This window comes from Ranitomeya imitator, chromosome 7, assembly GCF_032444005.1.
Source record: "Ranitomeya imitator isolate aRanImi1 chromosome 7, aRanImi1.pri, whole genome shotgun sequence".
Classification (NCBI taxonomy): domain Eukaryota; kingdom Metazoa; phylum Chordata; class Amphibia; order Anura; family Dendrobatidae; genus Ranitomeya; species Ranitomeya imitator.
In genome coordinates this window covers 138,724,624-138,750,831 of record NC_091288.1, presented here as the reverse complement: position 1 = coordinate 138,750,831, position 26,208 = coordinate 138,724,624, and the positions used below count along the sequence as shown (strand labels likewise).

Sequence of the window (26,208 nt, the reverse complement as noted above, 5' to 3'; positions counted from 1 at the left end):
CATTATAAATCCTAAAAGTGGGTGGCAAGGCGAAATGCTACTGTATTAAGGACGTACACACTCTTATAGGGACCGATGAACCTGCATCCCAATTTCCAAGAAGGAACCTTCAACTTAATGTTCCTCAAGGACATCCATACCAAATCACCAATACACAGGCCCAGACCCACCAAGCATTTCTGATCAGCGACACTCTTATATTTGGACCCCATCTTTTTCAATTATCAAGAACACCTTGCAACATTAATGCCACAGATGACGAAAATCATTCCTCTTCTGATACTCCTGAAGAACGATTTCTATTGAAAGAATCCGTGTGCACCAAAGAACAGGGATTTGCCAGTAGACTCTTATTCCATGGCCTATGCCTCACAAAAAAAGTTCAATCTGATGCAGAACAATGCCCATCTTGCCTGTCTAGGGGTCAGACGCTTAGTAGAGTTCAAATATAATTTTTTTTTATGATTGATGATTACCATGACTGGATGTACTGCCCCCTTCAAAAAATGTTGCCACTCTTCCTCACCACTTTATTACCAAGAGTTTCCTATTCCCAATGTCAATCATTATCAGCAGACAACAGTTTATTTGAAAGGTATGTACAGCCCCACTTCAAATGTGTCAACCTCTACAATGAATGGCTTAGTGACATCCGGCTATATAAAAATCGGTGCACAAGCAAAACTTTTTTTTAAGCTATCAAATGCCTCACTGGCCGGAATGGACCATTTGGAAAAGTCCGTCCCTTTCCTGGTAATATCTGTCAGAGGTTTGATCACTACCCAAAAGTTTTTGATGAACTTACGGTAGTAGTTGACGAAACATAAAATCCCTTGTAAGGCCGGGTTCACATTGCGTTTACAGCAGCCCGTTCAACACATACGGTAGCGGGCTCTGTAAACGCAAGTGCCGGTCATGCAGCATGCTAGCGCAGATAGAGCATCTTCTAGCTCTATCTGTGCTAGCGGTGAAGGAACAGGAAACGCTGCAGCCCGCGTCTCGGGGTCCGTCACTTAATGACTGCACATCGCTAGCGCACGCCCATTGTGGGCATGCGCTAGCGATGCGTTCGACATTGAATTCAATGGTGGTGATGACGGACTACGTTACACCGCATTTATGCCGCTGTGTAACGTAGTCTGTCAAACGGACGAGATCAACGCAGTGTGAACCCAGCCTAAACCCTTTAAGTCCTCAAGATGATTTCAATGCAGTACTGCCCGGACTTTCTCGGGATCCATGGGAAGATAAGTAATAACCCTGAAAAGGGATCTCCTGAACCGAGAACATACATTTCTCTAGTTTGACAAATAATTTATTGTCTCTGAGTATTTGCAAGATCTGCCTGACATGTACCTGATGTGATTCGAGGTCAGGCGAATAAATGCATATGTCAAGATAGACCGCAACAAACCTACCTGCCAGGTGACTAAAAATGTAATTTACAAAGTGCTGAAAAACCGCAGAAGCATTAGTCCACTCAAATAGCATCACAAGGTTTTCATAATTGTCACTTGACAGAGGAAGAGGACTAGATCTCTAGTGCCGCTTATTGGAAGTGGCAATTCTAAAAATCAATATCGACCCTCTAACGAGCCGTGCGACGTGACGTAGGCAAATTGTCTCTTCAGACAGGAAAAGGACTAGAACTAGTGCCACCTATTGGAAATAGCAATCCTACAAATCAATATCGACTCATAGTGTCCCTCATGTGTATTAAAGGATGTCTTTCACTCCTCCTACTTAATTCAAATGAGATTACCTGCCTCCCTGAGATCCAGTTTTGAAAACCATTTTGCCCCAACGATCTGGTTAAAGAGGTTCGGAATGACAGGGAGACGATATGGATCCCAGACCGTGATCCGATTAAGTTTACGGAAATCTAAGCAGGGGTGTAACCTCCTCATCTTTTTCTTAAAGAAAAAACCTGCTGCAACAGGAAATGAGGAAGACTGACAGACTTTCTCCGCTATATTCTTTCATAAACTGCCTCTCCGGACCAGAAATATTACATAACCTGCTCTTAGGCAATTTGTCCCCAGCAATAAGATTAATGGCGGAATCATAAGGACAATGAAGAGGGAGTGCATGACACCACTGTTCTTAAAAAACATCCCTCCCAAAATCAGGCACGTATTCCAGTAGAGACTGGGTAGTCACTCTGGCTAGTCGCGTGCCCAAGCAGTGTTCTTGAGAGTACCTGCTCTACATTACCACCTCCCAAGTCTGCCAATCCACTATGAGATTGTGCAGCATAACCCAAGGTAGTCCAACAACCACAGGAGAGCAAGCCCTCTGGCAGATAGCAATCAAATAATTCTGAGTGCATGGCCCCTACCTGCAGATGTAACACTTGAACAACCTGATTAAAATACCCCTGGCTCAAGGGTGCAGAGTCAGTGGGGATTATGGGTATTGGTCTGGACAGACAGTTTGTGTCCTAAATCCTGCCCCTTTGTCCAGACAGGCTGAAATTATCACCTTACTTTTGCCAAGATGGATTTCAGCCAGCTAAAAAAAAGCTGAGATCTACCCACAGACGAAATATGTAATATGGTAACCTCTGCGCAACCCGGGCTCTTTCATTTTCCAGCGGCTGTTTGTGATTGTGTGGGAGGATAGGTATCCACAAAATGACACTTCCCACCACAGAAAAAGCACACTCCCTCTTTACGCCGAACTGTGGACCAATGAGGACCAATAAAACGAATCGTCTCCCCAACTGCATGGGTTACTCTGTTTACTCAGCCCTAGGTTTCCTTAATTCCGGGCCCCATGAAAATTGATATTTTTTTTATTTTCATGGTGATCCACATGGATCGCCAAAAACATAGCCGCCTCCAGGGAAACCGGGGTCTCATACAGGGCAAAGGCATCCTTTACCCTCACAGAAAGCCCCTGACAGAGCTGGCTACGGAGTGTGGGGTCATTCCACTAAAATACGGGGACCATCTACGGAACTCGGAGCAATTCTCCTCAGTTGGCTGTTCTCCCTGCCGAAGTTGACGTAGTTTAGATTTTGCCAGAGAGACGTAGTCTGAGTCGTTGTATATATGACCCTGAGCCAGAAAAAAATCCTCCACGATCCCAAGCGACAGAGTCAGATAGGAGAAAAAATGCCCAGGCTTGGGGATAACCCAGGAGGAGAGAAATTACGATCAACACCTGTTGCTCCTCGGTACCTGAGGAGTTAGGATATAATTTAAAATAGCATTTACAGGCCTCCCTGAAAACAAACTTATCCTGACCCCCAGAAAACCTATCTGGTAGAGCGATTTTGGGCTCCACAAGGGGTTGCCTGAGAACCATGGGCCCTAAACCTGAGGTGTTGGGAGCTGCAAAAAAAGATGTGTAAGTCTGTCACTTGCAGGCTGAGTTTCTGTAGTTGCCCTTCCAGAGCAGCCAACAGATCCATAATGGATCAAAAATGTATGGTTCAGCGTTAATGCCACGTTGGTGTTTGGACTTTAGGCCCTAACAAGATCCCTAGAGATAGAGGTGCCCTAGTCTATCCCTGTCCCCTGGATTAATCGTGATGGTGGAGAGGTAGAGGTTCTCATGCCTTGCTATGATCCTATATCTACCCTGATCTAGAACACACTAACCAGACAAACAAGGGAAGAGGGACAAGGATAAATGAATATACCAACCATACAAAATACACACAAACAACAGTGGGACATGGGAGTTAAAGGAAGGAGAAACCAAATAGGAGAGGATGAGGATGTGCACACAGACAAAACTTGAAGCAACAATCTCCTGAACAATCTCCATACGCTAACGTCAACAACAAACACAATATACAAAAAAAAAGGTTGCACTCTATCATGCTAAAGCATGTCAATGTGAAATAAATGAAATATAACTAGTAGGAATAGGTGCATACCAGGAGGAGCTACCTCCATATACAATCCACATTCACCCAGGAATCCAGACATCAGCCTAATAGGGATTCACACACGTAGGGATCCATCAGTCTTTGAGATCACCTTGACAATGGTTGATGGGCAGATATAACTTGGCCAAATTTTATTCTAAGCGTCTCATTTTTTTCCTAATATTCAAAAGCTGTATTGATATTCATATTTCATATATTTCACATTGACATGCTTTAGTATGATAGAGTGCAACCTTTTTTGCATATATATTGTGTGCACCTATTCACATTAGTCTGGATGTGCCAGTCAGTTCTTTTGTCATTTCCAACCATCAACACCTCGAGCTCCAGAACCAGGCAGTAAGAACCAACACTGACAATCTCTTAAGTGCTAGAGCCGAGAATATATATAGCTGAGGCGAGTGGACAACACTGAACAGCTGAGCTAATCCAAGTTGGAAAGCTCCAGGAGCTTCTACTGAATGTATTAACCCTTGCACTGAAAAAAAAGCTGCACTTTTTAATACGATGGTGAAGTACCTCTATCCATTGCAGGAGTACATGAAACCAGACACCGGGGTCTTCTGGCCCCTCTCTGATGCAGTATCCCCGTGACAGTATTAGTATGGCCACTGATAAATAAATACTCTCCTTCCCTCCGCTTCCCCGCCACTCTACATCCTCTTGTTTTAGCCACTAGTTGACTTAGGTGTGTGACGGGAGTGCATGACGTCACTTCCATGTGCCCCTGGTCACGTTCACGCCGATGCCAGCTTCTGGCGTCTGATTGGCCAGCAGCGTGTATTGCTGAGCATGGACCCAATGGTCATTATGCCCCTGATGACACTTTTAGCTGCATCTTCTCAACAGTATATTATCTTGTGCCATGGTGGAAGGCCCCTTTATAAAAATGAATTGCAAACATTGGTCAAATATGGTAAACTGGTTCATTAAAGGGACTCTGTCACTTGAATTTGGCGGGACTGGTTTTGGGTCATATGGGCGGAGTTTTCGGGTGTTTGATTCACCCTTTCCTTACCCGCTGGCTGCATGCTGGCTGCAATATTGGATTGAAGTTCATTCTCTGTCCTCCATAGTACACACCTGCACAAAGCAATCTTGCCTTGTGCAGGCGTGTGCTATGGAGGACAGAGAATGAACTTCAATCCAATATTGCAGCCAGCGGGTAAGGAAAGGGTGAATCAAACACCCGAAAACTCCGCCCATATGACCCAAAACCAGTCCCGCCAAATTCAGGTGACAGGTTCCCTTTAAACATAGTTGTCAGGTGGCGCTGTCAGTGGTCACCAAGCAGCTTTAAAATGGCTACCACGAACAGGCTTGGTGCAAGCTACTCGGTTTTCCAGAGCCCTGGGGTTGCTCTGGCCTTCAATTATTAACACCTATATAGGAATATGGACTTACACAAGAGCTGTAATTCCTATCCCTTACTCCAATTAGGATGTGCATACCCGCAAATTAAAGCTGAGAGTCTGCACTTTAAGCCCATATTGATTAAATAAATGTATCTTGAATGTGCTTGGTAAACGGATAAAATGCCAAAACATGTGCACTGTCCCAAGTATTTCTGGACCTAACTAGCTCAGTGGAAAATTATTACACTGCTATATACATAGTACAATACTACATGGCTTATTGACACTTTATGATCATTTTACTTTGCCTGCAAAGAAGCTTCACAATGACATGCTATTCTGTATAGTTGTCATATTAGTCCAGTATTTGTATATAACAAATTGTATGAAAACATATCCAGGGTGAACTTACATTTGGTATAACCTGTGCAGCGGCACAGGGGCCAAAGAGGCAAGTGAGGGCATTTCCACCTCCAAAGCAGGTGGAATTGTGCGTTATGATGAGCTACTGGACAAAGGGTCCATATACTGATCTTATTCAGGAACTCTACTGTCTGTGTCCACCTCTGAAGATATCTGGTTACAGAATTTGCCTGGATTTGTGGAAAACCAAATACACTACCGTTCAAAAGTTTAGGGTCACCCAGACAATTTTGTGTTTTCCATGAAATCTCATACTTTTATTAATCAAATGAGTTGCCAACTAAATTGAAAATCTTGTCCAGACATTGACAAGGGTCGAAAAAAAGATTTTTATTTGAAATAATAATTTTCTCCTTCAAACTTTGCTTTAGTCAAAGAATGTTCCCCATGCAGCAATTGCAGCATTGCCGACCTTTGGCATTCTAGCAATTAATTTGCTGAGGTAATCTGGAAAATGTCATCCCATGCTTCCAGAAGCCCCTCCCACAAGTTGGTTTGGCTTGATGGGCACTTTTTGCATACCATACGGTCAAGCAATAGCTCATTGGGGTTGAGATCTGGTGACTGCTCTGGCCACTCCATTACAGATAGAATACCAGCTGCCTGCTTCTTCCCTAAATAGCTCTTGCATAGTTTGGAGGTGTGCTTTGGGTCATTGTCCTGTTGTAGGATGAAATTGGCTCCAATCAAGCGCTGTCCACAGGGTATACCATGGAGTTGCCAAATGGAGTGATAGCCTTCCTTATTCAATATCCCTTTTACCTTGTACAAATCTCCCACTTTACCAGCACCAAAGCAACCCCAGACCATCACATTACCTCCACCATGCTTGACAGATGACGTCAGGTACTGTTATAGCATGTTTTCAGTTGTTCTGTGTCTCACAAATGTTCTTCTGTGTGATTGAAACATCTGAAACTTGGATTCGTCTGTCCATAACACTTTTTTCAAACCTTCCTCTGTCCAATGTCGGTGTTCTTTTGCCCATATTAATTTTTTCCTTTTGGTAGCCAGTGTTTTTATTAGGCACTCTGCCCTGAAGGCCAGCATCCCGGAGTCGCCTCTTCACTGTAGACGTTGACACTGGCGTTTTGCGTGTACTATTTAATAAAGCTGCCAGTTGAGGACCTGTGAGGCGTCGATTTCTCAAACTACAGACGCTAATGTACTTGTCTTGTTGCTCATTTGTGCAGAGGGGCCTCCCACTTCTCTTTCTACTCTGGTTAGAGCCAGTTTGGGCTCTCCTCTGAAGATTGCCTACAACGGTGTGTACTACTTCCTTCAGTTTCTTGGCAATTTCTCGCATGGAATAGCCTTCATTTCTAAGAACAAGAATAGACTGTCGAGTTTCACATGAAAGTTCTTTTTTTCTGGCTATTTTGAGAGTTTAATAGAACCAACAAATGTAATGCTCCAGATTCTCAACTAGCTCAAAGGAAGGTCAGGTTTATAGGTTCTCTAATCAGCCAAACTGTTTTCAGTTCTGCTAACATTCTTGCACAAGGGTTTTCAAGGGTATTCTAACCATCCATTAGCCTTCTTACACAGTTAGCAAACACAAAGTACTATAAGAGCACTAGAGTGATGGTTGTTGGAAATGGGCCTCTATACACCTATGAAGATATTGCATTACAAACCAGACATCTGCAGCTAGAATAGTCATTTACCACATTAGCAATGTATAGAGTGTATTTCTGAATCATTTAATGTTAGCTTCATTGGAAAAACTGCTTTTCTTTCAAAAATAAGGACATTTCTAAGTGATCCTAAACTTTTGAACGGTATTGTATGTACTAGATTTTTCTTTGATTAAACAAATGTAATATAATATTTATATAAAAATATATATATTTAGAAGTTGCCCTAATTTCATTTTTGTGTGTTACAGGGAGATCGTATGTGGCATTTTGCAGTCTCTCTGTTCCTGGTAGAACTGTATGGAAACAGCTTACTTCTCACCGCTGTTTATGGACTTGTGGTTGCAGGCTCTGTCCTTTTTCTTGGAGCTATAATTGGAGACTGGGTTGATAAAAATCCACGCTTGAAAGGTAATATATTTTCATTAAATACAAGTGTGTTTGCATTGTATGTTTTTTTTACCAATTTCTGTTCAGTCAGAGCAATATTTGTAAGATCTGCAAGCCTGGACTGTGATTGGATCACAATAACTCTTAGGCATAAATGAGATGGCTCATGTAAGAAGACCAGCTGTTGAATGGATGTGTGAAACTGGGTTAAATGTGTGTTTTAGGTGGCCAGTTAATCTGCGTTTGATCTGTGCTTTCAGATATCAGATCAATTTCTGTTTAGTCAAGAGTATTATCAGTCGAAGGCAAGTTTCAGACATCTGTGAAACACGACTGTGCTCAGATTGCAATATCGGGCCCCAAAGGTCGCTATAACTCTTCTACAAGTGTCCAGAGCTGTCGTCAGGATTTTCAGGGTGCTTGTTGTGAATTCTGTGGCAGAGCTCCCTCCTGTGGTCACAAGTGGTACTTCGGCTTGTTCTCTCTGTGAGCTTCCGTTGGTGGAGGAAAGTGGTACTGCGGCTTCTGAGTTTCCTTCCTCAGGTGATGTGGTGAAGTCGTTAGGTGCTGCTCTATTTAACTCCACCTAGTGCTTTGATCCTGGCCTCCAGTCAATGTTCTAGTATTGGACCTGTTTCCTCCTGGATCGTTCCTGTGGCCTGCTGCTCTGCATAGCTAAGTTACTCTTTAATATTTGTTTGCTGTTTTTTTTCTGTCCAGCTTGTCTATTTGTTTTTTTCTGCTTGCTGGAAGCTCTGGGACGCAGAGGGTGTACTAACGGCACGGAGGGTCTTTTTGCCCCCTTTGCGTGGTTTTTGTAGGGTTTTGTGTTGACCGCAAAGTTACCTTTCCTATCCTCGCTCTGTTCAGAAAGTTGGGCCTCACTTTACTAAATCTATTTCATCTCTACGTTTGTCTTTTCATCTTAACTCACAGTCATTATATGTGGGGGCTGCCTTTTCCTTTGGGGTACTTCTCTGAGGCAAGGTAGGCTTATTTTCTATCTTCAGGCTAGCTAGTTTCTCAGGCCGTGCCGAGTTGCATAGGGAGCGTTAGGCGCAATCCACGGCTGCCTTTAGTGTGTTGGAGAGGATTAGGGATTGCGGTCAACAGAGTTCCCACGTCTCAGAGCTCGTTCTTGTTTTTTGGGTTATTGCCAGGTCACTGTATGTGCGCTGACCTCTATGTCCATTGTGGTACTGAATTACCTTTCATAACAGTACTGGAGGCCAAAAGTACTAATGATTCTCAATAGAGGGAAAAAAGAAGTTCTGAGACCATTTTTTTTTCTTTGCACTGTGTTTTGCCTTTTTTTTCCCCTAGACATTTGGGTGGTTCAGGACACAGGTGTAGCAATGGACATTAAAGGTCTGTCTTCATGTGTGGATCAGCTCACGGCAAGAGTACAAAGTATTCAAGATTTTGTGGTTCAGAATTCTATGTTAGAACCGAGAATTCCTATTCCTGATTTGTTTTTTGGAGATAGAACTAAATTTCTGAGTTTCAAAAATAATTGTAAACTATTTCTGGCTTTGAAACCTCGCTCCTCTGGTGACCCAGTTCAACAAGTTAGGATCGTTATTTCTTTTTTGCGTGGCGACCCTCAGGACTGGGCATTTTCTCTTGCGTCAGGAGATCCTGCATTAAGTAATATCGATGCATTTTTCCTGGCGCTCGGATTGCTGTACGATGAGCCTAATTCTGTGGATCAGGCAGAGAAGAATTTGCTGGCTCTGTGTCACGGTCAGGATGAAATAGAGGTATATTGTCAGAAATTTAGAAAGTGGTCCGTACTCACTCAGTGGAATGAAGGTGCGCTCGCAGCTATTTTCAGAAAAGGTCTCTCTGAAGCCCTTAAGGATGTCATGGTGGGATTTCCTATGCCTGCTGGTCTGAATGAGTCTATGTCTTTGGCCATTCAGATCGGTCGACGCTTGCGCGAGCGTAAATCTGTGCACCATTTGGCGGTATTACCTGAGCTTAAACCTGAGCCTATGCAGTGCGATAGGACTTTGACCAGAGTTGAACGGCAAGAACACAGACGTCTGAATGGGCTGTGTTTCTACTGTGGTGATTCCACTCATGCTATCTCTGATTGTCCTAAGCGCACTAAGCGGTTCGCTAGGTCTGCCACCATTGGTACGGTACAGTCAAAATTTCTTCTGTCTGTTACCTTGATCTGCTCTTTGTCATCATATTCTGTCATGGCATTTGTGGATTCAGGCGCTGCCCTGAATTTGATGGACTTGGAGTATGCTAGGCGTTGTGGGTTTTTCTTGGAGCCCTTGCAGTGTCCTATTCCATTGAGAGGAATTGATGCTACGCCTTTGGCCAAGAATAAGCCTCAGTACTGGACCCAGCTGACCATGTGCATGGCTCCTGCTCATCAGGAGGTTATTCGCTTTCTGGTGTTGCATAATCTGCATGATGTGGTCGTGTTGGGGTTGCCATGGCTACAAGTCCATAATCCAGTATTAGATTGGAAATCCATGTCTGTGTCCAGCTGGGGTTGTCAGGGGGTACATGGTGATGTCCCATTTCTGACTATTTCGTCATCCACCCCTTCTGAGGTTCCTGAGTTCTTGTCTGATTACCGGGATTTATTTGATGAGCCCAAGTCCGATACCCTACCTCCGCATAGGGATTGTGATTGTGCTATCGATTTGATTCCTGGTAGTAAATTCCCAAAAGGTCGACTGTTTAATTTATCTGTGCCTGAGCACGCCGCTATGCGGAGTTATGTGAAGGAGTATTTAGAGAAGGGGCATATTCGCCCGTCATCGTCGCCATTAGGAGCAGGGTTCTTTTTTGTAGCCAAGAAGGATGGTTCACTGAGACCTTGTATAGATTACCGCCTTCTAAATAAGATCACGGTTAAATTTCAGTAGCCCTTGCCATTGTTATCTGATTTGTTTGCTCGGATTAAGGGGGCTAGTTAGTTCACCAAGATAGATCTTCGTGGTGCGTATAATCTTGTGCGTATTAAGCGAAGCGATAAGTGGAAAACTGCATTTAATACGCCCGAGGGCCATTTTGAGTATCTAGTAATGCCGTTCGGACTTGCCAATGCTCCATCAGTGTTTCAGTCCTTTATGCATGACATCTTCCGAGAGTACCTGGATAAATTCCTGATTGTGTACTTAGATGACATTTTGATCTTCTCGGATGATTGGGAGTCTCATGTGAAGCAGGTCAGAACGGTGTTTCAGGTCCTGCTTGCTAATTCTTTGTTTGTGAAGGGATCAAAGTGTCTCTTTGGTGTTCAGAAGGTTTCATTTTTGGGGTTCATCTTTTCCCCTTCTACTATCGAGATGGACCCTGTTAAGGTCCAAGCCATCCATAATTGGACTCAGCCGACATCTCTGAAAAGTCTGCAAAAGTTCCTGGGCTTTGCTAATTTTTATCGTCGCTTCATCTGCAATTTTTCTAGTATTGCTAAACCATTGACCGATTTGACCAAGAAAGGTGCTGATGTGGTCAATTGGTCTTCTGCTGCGGTGGAAGCTTTTCAAGAGTTGAAGCGTCGTTTTTCTTCTGCCCCTGTGTTGTGTCAACCAGATGTTTCGCTTCCGTTCCAGGTCGAGGTTGATGCTTCCGAGATTGGAGCCGGGGCTGTTTTGTCGCAGAGAAGTTCTGATTTCTCGGTGATGAAACCATGCGCCTTCTTTTCCAGGAAGTTTTCGCCTGCTGAGCGAAATTATGATCTGGGCAATCGAGAGTTGCTGGCCATGAAGTGGGCATTCGAGGAGTGGCGTCATTGGCTTGAAGGAGCTAAGCATCGCGTGGTGGTCTTGACTGATCATAAGAACTTGACTTATCTCGAGTCCGCCAAGCGGTTGAATCCTAGACAAGCTCGTTGGTCGTTGTTTTTTGCCCGTTTTGACTTTGTGATTTCATACCTTCCGGGCTATAAAAATGTGAAGGCGGATGCTCTGTCTAGGAGTTTTGTGCCCGACTCTCCGGGTGTATCTGAGCCGGCGGGTATCCTCAAAGAGGGAGTAATTGTGTCTGCCATCTCCCCTGATTTGCGGCGGGTGCTGCAAAAATTTCAGGCTAATGAACCTGATCGTTGCCCAGCGGAGAAACTGTTTGTCCCTGATAGGTGGACGAATAAAGTTATCTCTGAGGTTCATTGTTCGGTGTTGGCTGGCATTCCTGGAATCTTTGGTACCAGAGAGTTAGTGGCTAGATCCTTTTGGTGGCCATCTCTGTCGCGGGATGTGCGTACTTTTGTGCAGTCCTGTGGGATTTGTGCTCGGGCTAAGCCCTGCTGTTCTCGTGCCAGTGGGTTGCTTTTGCCCTTGCCGGTCCCGAAGAGGCCTTGGACACATATCTCTATGGATTTTATTTCAGATCTTCCCGTCTCTCAAAAGATGTCAGTCATTTGGGTGGTCTGTGATCGCTTCTCTAAGATGGTCCATTTGGTACCCTTGTCTAAATTGCCTTCCTCCTCTGATTTGGTGCCATTGTTTTTCCAGCATGTGGTTCGTTTACATGGCATTCCAGAGAATATCGTTTCTGACAGAGGTTCCCAGTTTGTTTCGAGGTTTTGGCGAGCCTTTTGTGGTAGGATGGGCATTGACTTGTCTTTTTCCTCGGCTTTCCATCCTCAGACTAATGGCCAGACCGAACGAACCAATCAGACCTTGGAAACATATCTGAGATGCTTTGTTTCTGCTGATCAGGATGACTGGGTGTCCTTTTTGCCTTTGGCTGAGTTCGCCCTTAATAATCGGGCCAGCTCGGCTACCTTGGTTTCACCGTTTTTCTGCAACTCTGGGTTCCATCCTCGTTTCTCTTCAGGGCAGGTTGAGTCTTCGGACTGTCCTGGTGTGGATACTGTGGTGGACAGGTTGCAGCAGATTTGGACTCATGTAGTGGACAATTTGACTTTGTCCCAGGAGAAGGCTCAACGTTTCGCTAATCGCAGACGCTGTGTGGGTCCCCGACTTTGGGTTGGGGACTTGGTTTGGTTATCTTCTCGTCATATTCCTATGAAGGTTTCCTCTCCTAAGTTTAAACCTCGTTTTATTGGTCCGTATAGGATTTCTGAGGTTCTTAATCCTGTGTCTTTTCGTCTGACCCTTCCAGATTCTTTTTCCATACATAACGTATTCCATAGGTCATTGTTGCGGAGATACGTGGCACCTATGGTTCCATCTGTTGATCCTCCTGCCCCGGTTTTGGTGGAGGGGGAGTTGGAGTATATTGTGGAGAAGATTTTGGATTCTCGTGTTTCAAGGCGGAAACTCCAGTATCTGGTTAAGTGGCAGGGTTATGCTCAGGAAGATAATTCCTGGGTCTTTGCCTCTGATGTCCATGCTCCCGATCTTGTTCGTGCCTTTCATATGGCTCATCCTGGTCGTCCTGGGAGCTCTGGTGAGGGTTCGGTGACCCCTCCTCAAGGGGGGGGTACTGTTGTGAATTCTGTGGCAGAGCTCCCTCCTGTGGTCACAAGTGGTACTTTGGCTGGTTCTCTCTGTGAGCTTCCGTTGGTGGAGGAAAGTGGTACTGAGGCTTCTGAGTTTCCTTCCTCAGGTGTTGTGGTGAAGTCGTTAGGTGCTGCTCTATTTAACTCCACCTAGTGCTTTGATCCTGGCCTCCAGTCAATGTTCTAGTATTGGACCTGTTTCCTCCTGGATCGTTCCTGTGGCCTGCTGCTCTGCATAGCTAAGTTACTCTTTGCTATTTGTTTGCTGTTTTTTTTTTCTGTCCAGCTTGTCTATTTGTTTTTTTCTGCTTGCTGGAAGCTCTGGGACGCAGAGGGTGTACCTATGTGCTGTTAGTTCGGTACGGAGGGTCTTTTTGCCCCCTTTGCGTGGTTTTTGTAGGGTTTTGTGTTGACCGCAAAGTTACCTTTCCTATCCTCGCTCTGTTCAGAAAGTTGGGCCTCACTTTGCTAAATCTATTTCATCTCTACGTTTGTCTTTTCATCTTAACCCTGCTGTTCTGTTGGTCAAAAATGACCGACCTTGAACTTCAATATTCTTTAAAATATTCAAGATGCGGCTCTGAAACCCGTGGCCGACCGACCCATCCTCATTTAAGTCAATCAACCACAAGTTTCAGAACCGCATCTTGAACACCCCAAAAAATACCAAAGTTCAAAATAGGTCTCCCCAGACCGAACAGAACAGCAGGGTTAACTCACAGTCATTATATGTGGGGGCTGCCTTTTCCTTTGGGGTATTTCTCTGAGGCAAGGTAGGCTTATTTTCTATCTTCAGGCTAGCTAGTTTCTCAGGCCGTACCGAGTTGCATAGGGAGCGTTAGGCGCAATCCACGGCTGCCTTTAGTGTGTTGGAGAGGATTAGGGATTGCGGTCAACAGAGTTCCCACGTCTCAGAGCTCGTTCTTGTTTTTTGGGTTATTGCCAGGTCACTGTATGTGCGCTGACCTCTATGTCCATTGTGGTACTGAATTACCTTTCATAACAGGTGCTATACTGGAAACATTTTCAGACCCCCTTCAGACTCTACCCAGGCTCCACACCAACTCTGCCTCCACAACTCGAACCTTCCACAGTCCCACTGCAAGCTCTTGGAAAAACTCCACTTCTGCACCACGTCCTCACCAATGACACATTAACAGTTGTTTCCATCTAACACCAGATCACATCACATTTGGCCAAAAGATTTTTTAAGTCGCCACCACTACAATGAAGTCTCTTTTGGCAGGGCCCTACTGTACTCTGACCTATTTAAAATTTCTTAAAATATCTGATACCATTTTGGGTATATTTTTCTTTAAGGGAATCTGTCACATATAATTTTTAAAATTATCAATAATACCACATACAAGAGACAAATACCATCACACCATGGCCGGACAATGTACTACCACATAGTGACTGAATAATACCACACACAAGGGACAAATGCCTCCACATCATGCCAGATCAAATATTACCACAACATAGTGGACAAATAGTACAATACTGATCATTAATAAATAAACACAATACTAATTTTACCATAAGTGCCATTAGACACATAAGCGCTGTACAAAATATACAGTGTATAGTGTAAGTTTCAGGTAATACAGGGACTCATCAGTGACCAGGAGCTCTGTATATAGTGTCAGTGTACAGGTAATACATTGATCATCAGTGACATTATACTCAAGAGCTCTGTATATAGTGTCAGTGTACAGATAATTTAGAGATCACCTCTTACATTATACACATAAGCTCTATATATAGTATACAGTGTATAATTTCAGTGTACAGGTAAAACACTGACTCACAAATGACATACACAGGAGTTTTGTATATAGTGTACAGGTAATATAGTGACTTACCAGTAACTTTATACACAGGAGCCCTGTATGTAGTGTCAGTCTACAGGTAATACAGTGGTCCCCAATGACATTATACACAGGAGCTCTGTACGGGCGGGGTCTGCGTGTATGTGTGTGTGGGGTCGGCGGGGCTGTCGGGGGGGTCTGCCAGGGGTCTGTGCGGGGCTGTCGGGCTTGCCGGGTCTGTGCAGGGCTGTCTGGAAGTCTGTGTGGGGCTGTGCGGCGCTGTCCGTGTGTGTGTGCAGGCATTGTCCGATGGGACTACAAGTCCCATCAGGCTATGCCCGCTACAGTGACAGTGATTGACACATTAGCCAATGATGGGACAGTAGCAGTCCCATCATCCGGCTAATGTGTTGAATGTAAAGAAAAAAAAACACATACAGTACATACAACATACAGAACATACAGTACATACAACATAACATACAGCATACAGTACATACAACATATGATCTATCTATAGATCTGTCATCTATCTATCTAGCTCATTCCTTCTATTTATTTATCATCTATCTCTGATTCCTTCTATCTATCATCTATCTATCTATCTGTCTATCTATCTATCTCCTTCTATATATCTATCCCATTCCTTCTATCTATCTATCTATCTATTGAAGGAATGAGACGGATAGATAGATGATAGATGTAATAAATAGATAGAAGGAATGATAGATAGATGATAGATAGAATAGATAGATAGATGGGATGAGCTAGATAGATAGATAGATGACAGATAGATCTATAGATAATATCTATCGATCTATGTATAGATCTATCTATCTATAGATCTATCTAGCTCATTCCTTCTATCTATATTTATATCTATCTGTCTATCTATGTGTGTAATGGAGTGTGGGTTGGACAAATGTAAAAGAGGAGGTTGGACAAGAAATGACATCACAAATCTTTTTTTTGTTCAATAATACATCTTTATTTAGCTTTCAAAAACGCATCAAAAACTGCATAAAAAACACGCCAAAAACGCACCTGCGTTTTCTGCCAAGAGATGCAGATTCAGTGCAGAAAAATCCGCAGGCAAAGCCGCAACGTGTGCACATACCGTTACAGGAAAGTACATCAGTTCTCTTCCCATCATTGATAACTAGGGATCATACCTAGACATCTCTCTTCTGATCCCTAACTGATGTTGTCTTGCAGTTGAGCCCTTCTTGAATCGGGCAGAAAACTATGTCCCATGTGGCTGCACAGATTTTGCTGAAGTCCCGACATTGACCACAGCAAAGGCACTGGTTGGTCTCCTTGATCTCCAGCACCACTCAATCCCAGGGTGCAGGGTTGCTTCTCCTAGGCTTGAGAGGATAGCGGCACACCACTGATAAAAAAAACTAGGCTTTTCACGTTTTTAATAAAGTGTGCCGCTATCCTCTCAATTTTTTCTGTTTGGTTGTGCTCACTAGACCGTGGGAGCACCCACCTGCCTTCTGATGTTGGCTCTACCCATTCGAAGCTCCCAGACCTCCTACTCCTGCATTTCTCCTGGGCTTAGTAGTTCTCCTATGGGGGACTGATACCCACCAAACTTCACTATAGCACTTAAACTAATTACATGTGTGTGTATAAAAATGGCTGAAAAGCTGGCTTCTCACACCATCAGAGTTCACAGACTCTTGTGACACCTCATTTTGCAGGGCGCCACATTTCTCTTTTACTTTTCCTGGTTTGGCCTTTCAAATACTGAGGTAAAATACTGACCAAATACTGCTAGTGTGACGGCAGCCAAATACTGAGGTAAAATATTGCCCACACACTCAACGTGTGCACGTTGCCTTACTATGGAGCAGATGAAGCAGAGTGAAAAGTGCCATCTGCTGCGCCGAATGCTGAGATTCCTGTGTCCTAAGAACTGGTCCAATATTTATGGACATAACTGTTTATCACTCATGGTAATTCTGCTTCGTATCACCTGTCTTATCCATGGTCTGTCTTATCCATGGTTTTTCCCTTTTTTTTCTATACTATGTTGTGCATAAATATGTGATTCTTCAGAATTTCTTTTAGTCTTTGCCTGATGAAGAGACCTGTGTAGTCTCGAAAGCTTGCAATTTGTTACCATCTTTTCAGTTAGCCGTTAAACGGTAACAACCTCTGAGGACTCTCAATTCTAGATATTTTTTTGTGTCCTGATAGTTTATCATTAGCACTACAGAGACCGGAGTCAGGAGCTATGAAGTATGGCTGATCGTAAATCCTTCAGTGCACAGTGGGGGGAGTGACCAGCGAGGGAGGGGCGACTATTGTCGCATTTGTTACTGAGGGTGGCTGCATATACAGGAGAAACAGCACAACAAGCTGCCTGCAGAAGTGGTCTGCACGCTAAGTGACTCCTTGGGATTAGAGTTGAGCGAATTTTTCCAAACTTTGGTTCAGATTATGATTGGCGGCGAATATTGTTTTTGCAATATTTGCTGAACACAGCCGAACGTCATTGGAGTCAATGGGAGCGGAAATGAATGAATATGTTTGGAACCAATCATCAAGCATAAATTCGGCATTAATAGGGCACCAATATGGCAAATTCATATTTGACGACCAAATCCAAACAAATTCTCTCAACTCTACTTGTGATCACTGCCACATCTGTGAAGACTGTCCTGTTTAAGGGTGGTTTCACACGTCAGTTTATTTCCAGTACCAGAAAAACCGGTACTGGAGATATCCATGTCCGTGTGTGTACTACGTGCGGCACACATGTGGCAACCGTGTGCCACCCATGTGCTGCATCAGTACCACACTTACAGCATGTGTCAGATGATGTGGGTAAGAGTGCCAAAAGTCCCCACCTGCTGTCATCGTTCGGAGTTTAAGATAACTCTCACCATTCTCCTCTGCTCGCGATGATCGCCGGCAGAGCAGGGGAGAATGATGAGAGCCGGCTTCAGCACCTGCCGTCGGGCAACAGCGCTTACTGTAGCGCTTCTTCCCCGGCGGCCGTCCGTGTGATACTGATGCGTCACACGGACGGCATCCGTGTGCTGTACGTGTTTACACTGACCCATTGACTTGAATGGGTCTGTCTGAACCGTGGAACTGCACAAAAACGGACATGTCTACGTGTGGATCATTCAGACACACGGTCCGTGAAAAAACAGATATGTGTACAGACCCATTCATTTGAATGGGTCTACGTGTGCCAGTGTCTTCGGTATGTGTGAAAACTGTCACCACACGTACTGAAGACACTGACGTGTGAAAGAAGCCTCACTCTGAGCTGCTTTTTCCATGTTATGCATAGTTAATACATTTCATATACCTAAGGCCTTATTCAAACGTCTTTTATGTTTTGTTACAAACCATGTGTGCTAAAAAAATCACAGAAACTTGATCTGTGATGAGGATAAGAAATGGACATAAGTATTCATATACAGCTAGGTCCATATATATTTGGACAGAGACAACATTTTTCTAATTTTGGTTATAGACACAATGAATTTTAAACAAAACAATTCAGATGCAGTTGAATTTTAGACTTTCAGCTTTCATTTGAGGGTATCCACATTAAAATTGGATGAAGGGTTTAGGAGTTTCAGCTCCTTAACATGTGCCACCCTGTTTTTAAAGGGACCAAAAGTAATTGGACAATTGACTCCAAGGCTATTTCATGGACAGGTGTGGGCAATCCCTTCGTTATGTCATTCTCAATTAAGCAGATAAAAGGCCTGGAGTTGATTTGAGGTGTGGTGCTTGCATTTGGAAGGTTTTGCTGTGAAGTAAACATGCGGTCAAAGGAGCTCTCCATGCAGGTGAAACAAGCCATCCTTAAGCTGCGAAAACAGAAAAAACCCATCCGAAATTGCTACAATATTAGGAGTGGCAAAATCTATAGTTTGGTACATACTGAGAAAGAAAGAAAGCAAGCACTGGTGAACTCATCAATGCAAAAAGACCTGGGCGCCCACGGAAAACAACAGTGGTGGATGATAGCAGAATAATCTCCGTGGTGAAGAGAAACCCCTTCACAACAGCCAACCAAGTGACCAACACTCTCCAGGAGGTAGGCGTATCAATATCCAAATCTACCATAAAGAGAAGACTGCATGAAAGTAAATACAGAGGGTTCACTGCACGGTGCGAGCCACTCATAAGCATCAAGAATAAAAAGGCTAGACTGGACTTTGCTAAAAAACATCTAAAAAAGCCAGCACAGTTCTGGAAGAACATTCTTTGGACAGATGAAACCAAGATCAACCTCTACCAGAATGATGGAAAGAGAAAAGTATGGCGAAGGCGTGGTACAGCTCATGATCCAAAGCATACCACATCATCTGTAAAACACAGCGGAGGCAGTGTGATGGCTTGGGCATGCATGGCTGCCAGTGGCACTGGGTCACTAGTGTTTATTGATGATGTGACACAGGACAGAAGCAGCCGAATGAATTCTGAGGTATTCAGAGCCATACTGTGTGCTCAGATCCAGCCAAATGCAGCCAAACTGATTGGTCGTCATTTCATACTACAGAAGGACAATGACCCAAAACATAAAGTCAAAGCAACCCAGGAGTTTATTAAAGCAAAGAAGTGGAATATTCTTGAATGGCCAAGTCAGTCACCTGATCTCAACCCAGTTGAGCATGCATTTCACTTATTAAAGACTAAACTTCAGACAGAAAGGCCCACAAACAAACAGCAACTGAAAACCACCGCAGTGAAGGCCTGGCACAGCATCAAAAAGGAGGAAACACAGCGTCTGGTGATGTCCATTTGTTCAAGACTTCAGGCAGTCATTGCCAACAAAGGGTTTTCAACCGAGTACTAAAAATGAACATTTTGTTTAAAATTATTGCATCTGTCCAATTACTTTTGGTCCCTTTAAAATCAGGGTGGCACATGTTAAGGAGCTGAAACTCCTAAACCCTTCATCCAATTTTAATGTGGATACCCGCAAATGAAAGCTGAAAGTCTGAACTTCAACTGCATCTGAATTGTTTTGTTTAAAATTCATTGTGGTAATATCTATAACCAAAATTAGAAAAATGTTGTCTCTGTCCAAATATATATGGACCTAACTGTAAGTCTACGGGTCTGTGAAAATCGTAGATGTTACACAGATCTCATTAGTGTGCAATCCATGTGCTGTCCATGATTAACCTAGTAATATGTAGAAGTTGTGCAACTTATTTTTATTTATTTTTTCCATACCTGGAAATCACTGATGAAACTTCAATGGTAGAGACGGATACTCGGACCTTGTTTTTTTGTTTCTGCATACATGAAAAATTACTGATGTCTGAATGAGGTATTAACTAGTGATGAGCGAGTGTACTCCTTGCTCGGGTGACCTCCGAGTATTTATGACTACTCGGAGATTTAGTTTTCATCCCTGCAGCTGAATGATTTACAGCTATTAGCCTGCTTGATTACATGTGGGGATTCCCTAGCAACCAGGCAACCCCCACATGTACTCAGGCTGGCTAATAGCTGTAAATCATTCAGCTGCCGAGATGGAAACTAAATCTCCGAGTAGACATAAATACTCGGAGGTCACCCGAGCGTGCTCGGGGAAAACACGAGCAACAAGTACACTCGCTCATCACTAGTATTAACCTCATATCCAGCCTTTAACCTCTCTCCAGCTGATTGACACTAATTTTGTATTGTTTTTATTGTCTTAAATGGGTATCTGTATCAAGTCGTGCCAATGACATTGTGACCTCACATTCCTGCGCAAGATACTGACTTGTGGTCAGCACGTATGTAGCTGTCATAACGTCATCCGCATCCCTTACCACAGATGCAGAAATGATCAGCACCAGAATTCCACTTTTAACCCAATAGTGACTGAGCTAGTTTTAACCTTAACTCCCAAGGGTGGTTTGCACGTTAATGACGGCCAATTTTTACAATTCTGACCACTGTCCCTTTATGAGATTATAACTCTGGTACGCTTCAACGGATCTTGATGATTTTGACATTGTTTTCTCGTGACATATTGTACTTCATGAAAGTGGTAAAATGTCTTTGATATTACCTGTGTTAATTTGTGAAAAAAACGGAAATTTGGCCAAAATTTTTAAAATTTAGCAATTTTCCAACTTTGAATTTCTATGCCCTTAAATCACAGAGATATGTCACACTAAATACTTAATAAGTAACGTTTCCCACATGTCTACTTTACATCAGCACAATTTTGGAATTTGAAAAGTTGACCAGCAATTTCTCATTTTTACAACACGGTTTTTTTTAGGGACCACATCACATTTGAAGTCACTTTGAGGGGTCTGTATGATAGAAAATAACCAACTGTGACACCATTCTAAAAACTCCATATCTGAAGGTGCTCAAAATCACATTCAAGAAGTTTATTAACCCTTCAGGTGTTTCACAGGAATTTTTGGAATGTTTAAAAAAAAAATGAACATTTTACTTTTTTTCACAAAAATTTACTTCAGCTCCAATTTGTTTTATTTTAACAAGGGTAACAGGAGACATGGACAACAAAAGATGTTGTACAATTTGTCCTGAGTACGCTGATACCCCATATGTGGGCGTAAACCACTGTTTGGGCGCATGGCAGAGCTCGGAAGGGAAGGAGCGCATTTGACTTTTCAATGCAAAATTGACTGGAATTGAGATGGGACGCCATGTTGCGTTTGGAGAGCCCCTGATGTGCCTAAACATTGAAACCCTGCACAAGTGACACCATTTTGAAAAGTAGACCCCCTGAGGATCTTATCTAGATGTGTGATGAGCACTTTGACCCACCAAGTACTTCACAGAAGTTTATAATGCAGAGCCGTAAAAATTTAAAAATCATATTTTTTCACAAAAATGATAATTTGCCCCCAATTTTTTATTTTCCCAAAGGTAACAGAAGAAATTGGACCCCAAAACTTGTTGTGCAATTTGTCCTGAGTATGCTGATACCCCATATGTGGGGGTAAACCACTGTTTGGGCGCATGGCAGATCTCGGAAGGGAAGGAGCGCCGTTTGACTTTCCAGTGCAAAATTGACTGGAATTGAGATAGGACACCATGTCGCATTTGGAGAGCCCCTGATGTGCCTAAACAGTGGAAACCCCCCACAAGTGACACCATTTTGGAAAGTAGACCCCCTAAGGAACTTATCTAGATGTGTTGTGAGAACTGTGAACCCCCAAGTGTTTCACTACAGTTAATAACGCAGAGGCGGGAAAATAATAAAAGAAAAATTTTTCACAAAAATTTTTTTTAGCCCCCGATTTTGTATTTTTCCAAGGGTAACAGGAGAAATTGGACCACAAAAGTTGTTGTCCAATTTGTCCTGAGTACACTGATACCCCATATGTTGGGGTAAACCCCTCTTTGGGTGCATGGCAGAGCTCGGAAGGGAAGGAGCACTGTTTTACTTTTTCAACGCAGAATTGGCTGGAATTGAGATCGGATGCCATGTTGCGTTTGGAGAGCCCCTGATGTGCCTAAACAGTGGAAACCCCCCCAATTCTAACAAACCCTAACCCAAACACACCCCTAACCCTAATCCCAACCCTAACCATAACCCTAACCACACCCCTAACTCGAACATGCCCCTAGCCCTAATCCCAACCCTAATTCCAACCATAAATGTGATCCAAATCCTAACTTTAGCAAAACCCTAACCCTAACTTTAGCCCTAACTTTAGCCCCAACCCTAACCCTAATGGGAACATGGAAATAAATACATTTTTTAAAATTGTATTATTTTTCCCTAACTAAGGAGGTGATGAAGGGGGGTTTGATTTACTTTTATAGCGGATTTTTTAGCGGATTTTTATGATTAGCAGCTGTCACACACTAAAGATGCTTTTTATTGCAAAAAATAGTTTTTGCGTCTCCACATTTTGAGAGCTATAATTTTTCCATATTTTGGTCCACAGAGTCATGTGAGGTCTTGTTTTTTGCGGGACGAGTTGACGTTTTTAAAGGTACCATTTTTAGGCACGTGACATTCTTTGATCGCTCTTTATTATAATTTTTGTAAGGCAGAATGACCAAAGACCAGCTATTCATGAATTTCTTTTGGATGGGGAGGCGTTTATATCGTTCCACGTTTGGTAAAATTGATAAAGCAGTTTTATTTTTCGGGTCAGTACGATTATAGCGATACCTTATTTATATAATTTTGTTTATGTTTTGGCGCTTTTATACAATACAAACTATTTTATATAAAAAATAATTATTTTTGCATCGCTTTATTCTGAGGACTGTAACTTTTTTATTTTTTCGCTGATGATGCTGTATGGCAGCTCATTTTTTGCGGGACAAGATGACGTTTTCAGCGGTACCATGGTTATTTATATCCGTCTTTTTGATCGGGTGTTCTTCCACTTTTTGTTCGGCGGTATGATAATAAAGCTTTGCTTTTTGCCTCTGCTTTGTTTTGTTTTTTACGGTGTTCACTGAAGGGGTTATAGTGGGACAGTTTTATAGGTCGGGTCGTTACGGACGCGGCAATACTAAATATGTGTTTTTATTGTTTTTTTTTATTTAGATAAAGAAATGTATTTATTGGAATAATATATTTTTTTTTCTTTATTTAGGAATTTTTTTTATTTTTTGTTTTACACATGTAAATATATTATATATATATAATTTTTTTTTTACTTTGTCCCGGGGGCGGGAACACATCATACCATAGTGTTAGATCGCTGATCTGACACTTTGCAAAGCACTTTTGCAGGACCCAGAAGGGAGGAGGTGGTAGGAGACCCTCGGAACAATGCGATCACATCGCGTTGCTCTGAGGGTCTCAGGGAAGCAGGCAGGGAGCCCCCTCCCTGCGCGATGCTTCCCTATGCCGCCGGAACACTGCGATCATGTTTGATCGCAGTGTTCCAGGGGTTAATGTGCCGGGAGCAGTCCGTGACCGCTCCTTTCACATAGTGCCGGATGTCAGCTGTAATAATCAGCTGACATCCGACGGCGATCGGCCACGCTCCCCCCGTTAGCGCGGCCGATCGCATATGACGTACTATCCCGTCACTGGGAAATAAGTCCCTGGTCCCCTCGACGGGGTAGTACGTCATATGGGATAAAGGGATTAATGACCAGGCGAATTTTTTAAAATCTGACCAATGTTACTTCATGTGATAATAACTCTGGAACGCTTCTTAGTTGGGACACATTGTACTTTATATTAGAGGTCAATACACTGACCAGAAAGAGAAGGAAGCGGTACAGATTGTCGAGGAAGTGCAGGGCACATGCACGGGATTCAAGCACCACCACTGCACGTCAGAAGGGAAGGATCACCAATTGAATTTTGTAACACAAATTTGGTTGAAATAGATTGCGGGCACTATGTTGCATTTGCAGGGCCCCTAGGGCACCCATTCACCAGAAAACCCCCACAAGTGACCCCATTTTGGAAACTACAGCTCTCAGGAATTTTATCCAGGGGTATAGTGAGCATTTTTAACTCACAGGTTCTACACAGAATTTGATTACATTAGATTGTCATATTGAATATGTTCATTCTTCTCATGAAAATGTTGTTTAAGCCCCAAATTTTTCACTTTTGCAAGAGGTAACATTAAAAAGTGGACCTCACCGTTTGTTTCCCACTTCCTTCTGAGCGTGGCGATACCACACATATAGTCAAAAAAATTCTGTTTGGGCACGCAGTGGGGCTCAGAAGAGTAGAAGCGACATTTAGGGTACCGTCACACAGTGGCATTTTGATCGCTACGACGGCACGATTTGTGATGTTCCAGCGATATATCAGTGACGTTCCAGCGATCTCGCTGTGTCTGACACGCTCCTGCGATCAGGGACCCCGCTGAGAATCGTACGTCGTAGCAGATCATTTGAAACTTTCTTTCGTCGTCTAGTGTCCCGCTGTGGCGGCATGATCGCATGGTGTAACAAAGGTGTGCACGATATTGTATACGATGTGCGCATAGTAACCAACGGCTTCTACATCGCACATACGTCATGAAATTATCGCTCCAGCGTCGTACATTGCAAAGTGTGACAGCAGTCTACGACGCTGGAGCGATATTGTTACGATGCTGGAGCGTCACGGATCGTGCCGTCGTAGCGATCAAAATGCCACTGTGTGACGGTACCCTTATTATTTGTAATGTAAATTTGCCAGGAATTGATTGCAGACACTGTCTCATTTGCAGAGCCCCTGAGGTACCAAAACAGCAGAAACAACCCCAAGTGACCATATTTTTTATACACTAGACCCATCAAGGATTTAATCTAGGGGTGTGTTGAGCTTGTTGAACCATAGGTGCTTTACAGAACTTTTTAAAATGTGGGTGTGAAAACAAAAATTAAGTTGCTGCTGCTAAAATGTTTTTTGTAATTTTCACAATGGCTAATAGGAACAAAATGGACCCCATAATTTGTTATGCAATTTCTTCTGAACACAAAGATACCCCATATGTGGTAAAAAATTGCTGTTTTGGCACATGACAGGGCTCGGAAAGGCAAGAGCGCTATTTGATTTTGGATTATAAATTTGTCTGGAAAAGATTGTGAACGCCATGTCGCATTTGCAGAGCCCCTGATATACCAAACGGTTAAAACCCCCCACAAGTGACCCCATTTTGGAAAGTAGATCCCTCAAGGATTTCATGTAACGGTACTGAGCATTTTTAGCCTACAAACAGTTCATCAAAATTTAAAATATTGAGATTTTGAAAACACAGAATTAAATTTTTTCACTAAAATACTGTTTTAGCACCAAATTTATCATTTCTATGATTGATAAAAGGAGAAAATGGACCCCATAATTTGATATGCAATTTTTACCGATTGTGACCGTAAACCATATGTGGTTGTACACCACTGTTTGAGCACACAGCAGGGATCGGATGGGAAAGAGCTCAACGTGGCTTTTAGAACGCAGATTCCTTTTGAATAGGTTTTCGGCCATGAGAGTCCAGATCAGCAGTAAACCCCACAAGTGACTCCATATTGGAAATTTCACTTCTTAAGGATTTCATCTAGAGGTGTAGTGAGTATTTTGAACCCATAGGTCCCTTACGCAAGGGTTAATAGGTGAATCTGGACCTCACAATTTATTGCGAGATTTCTCCAGAGCGTGGTAATGCCCCGCATGGCAGGGCTGAGATAGAAGCAGCGCTATTTGGCTTTTGGAGCCCTAGAATAGTTTGCAGCCGACATTTGCAGAACGCGTATGGTGCCAGAACGGCAGAAAACTCCCATTGCAGACATTGCACTTCTCGATATAATCTATGGCTGCAGCAACTAATTTTGT

General features: G+C 43.1%; 1 protein-coding gene across 1 annotated transcript in view; it reads left to right on the top strand.

Moving 5' to 3' along the window:
* The window catches only part of SLC40A1 (solute carrier family 40 member 1), a 152,837-nt gene that overhangs the window by 56,218 nt on the left and 70,411 nt on the right, over positions 1-26,208 (top strand). The window contains exon 3 of the mRNA XM_069733845.1: positions 7,565-7,724. Within this exon, the coding sequence (XP_069589946.1) occupies positions 7,565-7,724 (160 nt within the window). The remainder of the gene's footprint in view (positions 1-7,564; positions 7,725-26,208) is intronic.